The following is an 8644-nucleotide window of genomic DNA, read 5'->3' as shown; positions in this document are numbered from 1 at the left end:
ACTTCTTTTTTATTTGTTCTTCACCACAGACAGTGAACATAAAAAATGAATTTCGAACTTTAATAGCATTTCTTAACTCTTAAAATCATTAAATAAATACTTCAAATATTTTAAATAAATATATTTAACTTTTTTCTTTCACTGGTCTCAATAAATAACTCAAATTATCTTGATTAAGTCCTGTCACGTCCGATTTTCTCAATATTTGTAGAATGTACAGAGGAAACTATTCTAGCTAAAAGGCTTTCATGTGAGTTATTTTCTGCAAACCAACACGTCACAAATCTCGACTAAACAAGGTATATTTTTTTAAAGAAATTAACAGACTTTACAAACGGTCAGATAAAAAACAGAATAGGACGTACAGCATTTTTTTCATTATCTTACAAAAAAGTTTAATATTTCTTACTCTGTACACAGAAATAGAAAAACAGGCAATATAAAATTCAAAGAAATGTCTTGATTAAGCTGGAATTCAGTAAAAAGGGATTTAAACTACTTGAGGTTCTACAGTAGTTTTGCATAACAAAATGAAATACAATAAAGTAAAATGCAAAAAAAAAAAAAAAATGTAGGTAGCAATTAAAAACAAACAAACAAACAATAGATTTTATCACTCGAGAAGTAAATTTGCCTTAACTGTTGGTAATTATGGAAACTAAAAAACCTGAAACTTCACCATTTGCGGATTTCATCATCTTTTATACTTTTCTTCAGAAAACGCTAAATTTTCCAGCTTTTTTTTACTCCATGACAATTTTTGTGCTTGGTCCATATACTTACGCTACAATATGCTACAAGTACCCCACATTTTCCCTAAAAAAAGACAAAAAACCCTCATTTCTTTTTAAAAAACCCAGCTTCAGTTGGGTTTTTTTGGGTTTTATTTAAAAAAATCCAAAAAACCATGGGTCCATGGGCTTTTTTAAAAAAACCCGGGTTTTTGCCAACCCTGTCCCTGAACTAAGAAATACTCTGCAGACTTTCTCAAGAACATGAGACGTGCATCACAGCATTGAGCGGTTTCTGCTACCGTGATGTCAAGTACCAAAATGCAGAGAGAATATTTTTAAAAAGATTTGACTGTATAAATGTTTACAAATACTCTGAAAAAAAAAAAAAAAGATAAAAGGAAGACTTAGTTATAAAAAATTTCATTTCTTTTGGCCTAAATAGGGGAAAGAGTTCTCTTTTGGTGGGGTTTTAACTCTGGATGCCAGAAGTCTACAATCAAGACCAAGCGATATGAGCTGCCATTGTGCCAAACTTCATGTTCAAAGGAATCATCAAAAAGAAGAACTTTTCCTTCTTCCCATTTCCTGGAGGGGAAAAACAAAACTCAGAATTTCATGTTTTTAAAATCAATATTAATGAATTTCTTCCATACCACACACATAACACATAGAAGGCATTCAAGTATTCAATACAATGAATTTAATTTGCGAGTCTGTTGCATACCATTTAATTAAAAAGATTAAAATACTTTCCAGCAAAAAATGATAACTGAAATAACAACCTAAAAACATGTTTTGATTCACTATTTTTTGCGTTAAATGTTTTTTACTGTACATCATAAAACATATGTAAGGCAAAAGAAAATGAAGGTGCATGACAGGACCTGATTTAAAAATTTTAAACAGCTTTAGGTAACCCCTTGAACAGAACAGTTCAAAAAACTGCTGTTGGTTTGCAACCATACACTTTTCATGTCATTGCATGTGCTACAGACTAGGCATTGAGTTCCTCAACCTTTTTTGATCCAGGGATTAGAAAAAAATTATGCAAACATTTCGCAGGCCAATGTTTCTTTTCTCTTTCTATTTTTTTAATTATACTAAGCATAAAAAACAACCTTGAAAGTTAATTGCAACATTCTTTTTATCATCTACTATAATATTTAATTTGAGAATTCCTACCTAAGCAAAATACTAGAGAGCAAAAAATAGTTCCCTTGATACAAGGGCGCCCATACGCAAAATTGTAAGGAAGGGCTCAGATATTTTCCCCATGGTTTAGCAGGATATTTTCCCTATGGAAACCGATTTAAGGACAAATTAGAGTCATTAAAATTTGACATTTTTAATAACTTATTCATTAATGGCTGGAGAAGAAATGTTTTTACATTTATGCAAAGAAAAAAGTACTAGAATCAAGAAAGTTCTAATTTCTAAGGAGGGGCTTGAGCCCCCCTTGCCCCCCCCCCCCATATGGGCGCCCATGCCTTGATGTTAAAAGTCATGCTACTATACACTTGATACATTCCTGGTAATTTTAAACATCAAAAACCAAGTTAAAACTATATTTCATGGCAATATTCGACATGATTTACAACTTTATGGGGCCCTATGCCAGGCTTATAGGCCTAATTGTAAATCAGGCCCTGTGCATTAAAAAAGCGGCAGTACAAAATGCAAACACATGTGATACAGTAAAACCTGTAAAGTTGACCACCTTTGTAAGTTGACCGCTTTTGTCAGGAACGGAATTAGTCCTATCTTATATAATGAAGGAAAACCTCTGTAACTTGACCACCTCTCTATCTTGACCACCTGTCTATATTGACCACCTGTCTATCTTGACCACTAATATACACCAGCTTTGGTTTGGAGTATTGTAAAAAACCCTTTGTAAGTTGACCACCAGGCAAAAGCATTAGGTTGTACTAAAAGTTTAATCAGTTATGCATAAAATAAGCAACCAGACATTTTTAAAAACACCAATGAATATTTATGCTTCTATCTAAAAACATTGAGCTTATGTTAAGTCCCAGAAAATGCGCCAAACTTCATTAAGGAGTTATTTTGTTGAAAAGTAGATTACTATTGTCACAAATGTACAAGAAAAAAAATCAAAGAATTTAAGTCACTTTTGACTTATTATGAATTTTTAGGAATTGTTAATGTCAAGTAAGTAGTTTTTCATAAGCAATGAGACATTTTTTCTTCGATCGATTTGCAGACATTTTTAATTTGTATGATAATTTACGCGTCATTCTGGTAAATAATCTCTAAAAATATTTTAAACCTTTTTACTTATTGTTTTGAAGTGATGTAAAACAATGAAATGGAGTTTAAAATATTCCAGTTAGTTAAAAAATGAATGCATGGGGCAAGAAATGGCAAAAAAAAAAACAGTTTTCGTTACTACCCTCTATAAGTTGACCACCGGTCTAAGTTGACCACCAAAGTACTGCACCGCAAGTGGTCAACTTACACAGGTTTCACTGTATCTGATTACCTAGTTTCATTGGCTACTCGAATAACTGGGCCATCTGGAATTACAAGGCCCAAGTGAGATCTCAAGCGGCAATTGGTTGGCCCGGTATGAGCCCAAACATGAGTGCCCGGATGCATGATCGAAAACTTAGCCTAAAAGGTAAAAAGAAACCAGATTAGTTTTTTTAAGTTATCAGATTCATTCTTTATTCAGTTATTTATACATTTTTTTTTCTTTTGGTATTAAAAACTTTTAACTAAACATAATTACCTTTAGATAAAATGTAGTTACATTTGGCAACTATGTTCTAAAATATTGTTACAAATTCTGTAAATAGTAATTATTTTTTGTGATTAATTTGTCGTAATCTAGCTAAATTTGGCGTTTATTAAATTACCTTTCATCTAAAATTATTGTAGCAACGTAACCTGTAAATAGTTTCTCGTAATGAATATAAGCCCCCGTACATTCGGCCGAAGTACACGGTCCCCTCATTTCTGAATGATAAAATTTGTGAATGGAAAGAAATAAAATAACGGTCTACGATTTTTGGGAATCTTGTGGAATATTTGAGAGTTCTCTTTCGATGTCTATAAATAGCCGTCCCGCTATTAAATAATTAATTATTTTTTAGCGGGATTAAGATTTAAGAGTCAGTCTCGATTGAGAAGTTGTACTGAGAGTGTATTAGCTCTGTTTATTGCGAAGCATTTCGCTGTGTTGTTTTTCGTATTTGGATGTAAATACGTGTGTGACTGTTGAGTTTACGGCGTCGATTGATATTTGCTTAATTGCTGATGATTAATTTAGCAGTTGATAACGATCTTTCCTGTACATAGTGTAAATAAATCTCCTGTGTTTTCTCAAGAACTGTGTCATCCTTTCGAGAAAGTTGGAAGCTGCACCGGAACCTTTAACAATATTGTTGCTAAATTCAGTACATTTTAGATTATGTACGCTTAAAAAACACAGGATCTAACTGAATATCATATAACTAATTATTGTTACACAGTCTTCTAATGAAAAGAAGCATTTTCAAGTAAAACAGAAACTAACCTGCCCCCTCTTACAAGTTGCTGCATCAGACATTTGGGCTATCAAAGAGCATGTTTTGGGAGCTCTAGCACAGTTCTTTTCAATTTTTTGACCTAATTATGGAGTTTGAAAATGTTATTAAACATAAGTCACAGAATTAAAATCAACTCATAAAACTGACATCCATTCAAAAATGCTTATACAGTTGTTTAAGACTAATGTAATACTTCAAATGAAAAAGAAACAGTAAAATGACCCATAATATTGTAAGGCTCTGGTAACTTCTGAACCACTTAGGCTTAAACAATTCCATTTGCTAAAATAGTGGTGAAGAAAATCTACTTGCATTGCGATAATGATTATTGGTCTTGTGCTAATGTAGTAGAACCTTAAATGAAAAAATGGTTGTCTCTTCCCCTTGCTTTGAGCCTGGAGTGTACATGCTGTTTGCTGATTGGTTGTTTGATGTCTTGTGTCCTGAATTCTTATTGGTTGGCTCTCTTTGGTATAAATACTGGTGTCCATGTGGTTGTTGTCAGTTCTCTTGCAACTTCTGGTTGTGTTGGTGAGCTTTTTGCACTAATGAAGAGGCTCCATTGTAGCCTTAAAATAGCTATATGCTGTATTTTCTTCAAAATTTGTGCTTTATTTATGTTGGTTTTTTCACTTTAATCATAGTAGAACCTTGCTTACTGAATCTTCGCTTCATCCGGATCAAATTAGTAGAGTTTTAAAGAAATTATCTTCACTTGAATCATAATTCTAAATTATGATAGCAAGAATGGGACTATAAATGTGCTAAATATTTGCCCTCCTGCATAGATCATATAATAATTATAGTAATCTAATAAACAACATGGAATGTTTGGAGTATCAGTCTGACACTATTGCAGCTAAACTAAATAATAAATTTAATAAATAATAATAAATAATAAACTAATGATAAATTTTGCGAGTAACAATCTTATGCAATTTTGTAACAAAGCATTTTTTGCTGCAATAAAAGATAAGTCTGCTTATTTGCAAATATACTTTGCTTATTACCCATATTAGCCAAATTTTGGTTCACGAGGATTGCCATTGGTCCCAGTTAGTCCAAATAAGCAAGGTTGTACTGAATAAGAACACCTTCTCTTTACATCCAACCATAAATGAGCTCATCCAAGGTCAAGCATTTAGTTACCAGAGCCACACAACACGATGAAACATTTAAAACTATATGAATAAATAAAAACTATAATGAATATTATCTCTTAACAATGCTCTACATCAGGAAAATGAGAAAGAATTTTGAACCATAAAATACCACCAAATCTAAGTTATTTCATTTTAATGACACAAAAAAATAACATATATTGCATATGCACTTAAAAACGAAATGAGCAAAGCGTAATTTGTTCCATTTGCAATGCATTCATTTATTAAATTCAGCTCATTTTTAAATTTCACATAGTAAAAAACTGAGCGATTATAATGAAAAATCATATTTATTTACCTCTAGCAAACAGTTCAAACTGCTTCCAGTCTCCTTTGTCCTGCAGTCCTTCTGTCTCAGGTAAGAAGCCAGAGTGTTTGGCATCAATCAGAGCCAAAGCTTCAGCTTTTATGTCTAACCAATTTTTTTCTAGAATCTGAAAATAGGAACAAAACTCAATACCTAACAATAGACACATGCACATCATTAATCATTGACAATCAACCAATAGATGAACTTGTTAAAATCAGTACAAAGGGGGAGGGGGAAACCTGTAAATAGAGTTTACACAAACAGAACACCCAAGCATTTGAATTTATAGATATAGACAGTCATTTAAGAGTAGATCAGTCAAATTTCAACAGTTAATGCAAAACTTGCATTTTTCAAAGCTGATTAAAACCCATAACTTTTTATAAATTTATCATAGTTCCTGACCCCTTCCCCCTTCTCCAATTTTCAAAAAGAAAATTGGGGACTTTTTAGTGCCTTTTTAAGACAAAATAAGGATCTAATGTCTTAAACCATCTGCTGCAATCGGTCACTTTTTACACAAGACCAACTTACTCTTATCTGCTCTCACTAAAGGTTTAGCATGGTATCAATATTTGGTACTGTTACCAAACCAATTTTAAACATGCAATTAAATAGCCTTAATTACGAAGATTCGGCATTTCTCTGCAGCAAAAAAAGAAACAAAAAACCCTATTGCTCAGCTAAGCTCAGCTAATTTCACAACAATAAACAGTTTGGTTAACTGCAAGGCAAACATAAGGCCATAGGCGGATTTAGGACTGAGTTCCTGGGGGGGGGGGCAGGATTTTTTATTTTTTAGCAACATTTTTATTGCCCCCCCCCCACTCCTAAGTTTTTTTCTGTTTCCTGTGATGCATAAGTCCATACTTTACTTTTTTGTGTGTCGTTTTCATTAATGTGTGTTTTCATGCTGTCCTTTTTTAATTGACCTTAAGAGAGGGAGCTGGTATCAAGAGAGTGACGCAGGGCTCCCTTTTAAGTGGGAAATAGAATATCTCCAATTTTAGGGGGCCGGGGGAGGGGGGATTTCTCCCCCGGAGGAAATTTTGTAAAATGGATATAAAATTCTGCATATTGAAGCCTTATAAAGGTTTATTGGATGGACATAGAAATTGATAACTAGATTATACAGTTGTACAGTATTGTTCAAACTTTGTAAGAAACAGCCATTTTAAGTTTGAAGGAAAAAATAAACTAGATTTCTCATTACAACAACCTTTTTTTAATTATAAGTGGTGCTGAAAACGAAAAGGAATAGAGGTAGTGTATCATTTTTTTCCTGGCTAAACAGATTAACAATATGCAGTAGAAGTAATTGGAGCCTACTTTGCTTAGAATTTTCAAAGACTTATCTAACTGCTTTCAAGGACTCTGGAATAAATAAAATTATTTAACACCCTTCTTTTGTATTTTCCAGTCTCTGGTATTTTAGTACTTGATTGTAAATTTTTGCAGTCCTGTTCTTACTTTGGGAGAAATAACTATTTTAACTTTAAAAGAAAAAAGAAACCATAGATTTCTCATGACAACAACTTTTCTTCAGTTGCAAGTGGGGCAGAAAACGAAAAGAAATAGAAGTAGTGTGTATTTTTTTTCCGTGCTAAACAGATAGACAATATGCAGAAGAAGTAAGATAAAAGCAATCAATACAAAAGAATTTCCAAAATACTGCATTCAGGATTGAATAAATAGCAAAATATGAAACATGTGAGTCACAAAACTTTACTTCAAATAATATATTACAAACGTGAGAACCATGATTTTTACATTTTTAATACAGGATGTGGCAAGGAGCTGAATTTGATATATGTTGGCATTCCTCCCCCTCTACCATTTGTTAGAAATTTTAAAATTTAAGGTTTGTAGCCACACGTTTTCAAGCACTTAAAAAAGAAATTAGTTTTTTCAAGCAATTTCCATTTTTTAAGGAACGAATCATGAGTTTTTTTTGTGAGTTAGGGACCCACTTCAAAGCAGGGGCCATAAGCAACAGCTTGTTTATTTTATAGGCAAATTCGACCCTGTTTGTAATTCACTCTTACCAGTAAATTTTTGCTTGATTTTTTGTAATTTTTGCGCAAATTCGTCAGTTTTTACGGTTAAAGGATTTTTACGATTTTACCAATTTAAATATAATAGACTTTAATAGACTTTTAATAGACTTTTGTAAAATTTAAGCAAGTTTTTCCAAAACTTTTGGTGACTCAATTATTTAGATTTCAATAATGACAAGGACTGACTCACTTAGACTTAGATGATTATGACTTACCTTACTTTTTAAACAGTATTTATCAAGTAAGTAAAATTGTAGTCTCCCTCTAAGTTAAAAGATTCGTTTAATCAGAATACTCAGATAACTGAAATTTATTCAGTTTGCGATAGTATTTATTCTCTCTCTCTTAAAAAAGAGAGAGAGAGAAGGGAAAAAAACTTATGTTTTTTAGAATTTCTCAAAAGGCCAATTAATATACTAAGAACATAAATATTATGCACAAATAAATATTTGAAATGTGGACACAAATTATAACGAGTAGAACGTTCTGTTAGCGCGAATGGGGAAGGGGGAGTTTTCCCCCTTTGCTTTAGGTTCTAATTTGTTAAAATAACCGTCCTTTATTATAAGTGTTGCAGCTTAATGTATAGCTCGTTTAGCCTATGCCCCCCTATAAATCCACCCATGCACTTCTGAACTATTCAAAAATGAAAAAAATTTTTTTTTTAATTTTTGGATGATATGTTGTTTCTACATAAAGTCCTCCCAAAACTGGGAGGGCATTGCCCCCCTCCGCCCCCCCATAAATCCGCCCATGCATAAGGCACTGTTTTGCCAGCAGCCCCCAACCACATACAATGCTATTAGAAACTCCAAAAATCTGATGGATT

The 8644-nt window shown here is 32.7% G+C and overlaps 1 protein-coding gene across 1 annotated transcript in view; it reads right to left on the bottom strand.

The window, feature by feature from the left end:
* Positions 1 to 1162: 1162 nt before the first annotated feature.
* The window catches only part of LOC129216899 (aspartyl/asparaginyl beta-hydroxylase-like), a 42033-nt gene continuing 34551 nt past the window's right edge, over positions 1163 to 8644 (bottom strand). The window contains exons 11-14 of the mRNA XM_054851115.1: positions 5747 to 5882; positions 4273 to 4364; positions 3238 to 3368; positions 1163 to 1319 (exon numbers count right to left, since the gene is read on the bottom strand). Coding sequence (XP_054707090.1) covers positions 1169 to 1319; positions 3238 to 3368; positions 4273 to 4364; positions 5747 to 5882 — 510 coding nt within the window. The 3' untranslated portion in view covers positions 1163 to 1168. The remainder of the gene's footprint in view (positions 1320 to 3237; positions 3369 to 4272; positions 4365 to 5746; positions 5883 to 8644) is intronic.

The sequence above is a fragment of the Uloborus diversus genome, chromosome 2 (genome assembly GCF_026930045.1).
Source record: "Uloborus diversus isolate 005 chromosome 2, Udiv.v.3.1, whole genome shotgun sequence".
NCBI classification, from domain to species: Eukaryota; Metazoa; Arthropoda; class Arachnida; order Araneae; family Uloboridae; genus Uloborus; species Uloborus diversus.
The sequence above is the reverse complement of the archived record's forward strand: the minus strand, read 5'-3'. Positions and strand labels throughout refer to the sequence as shown.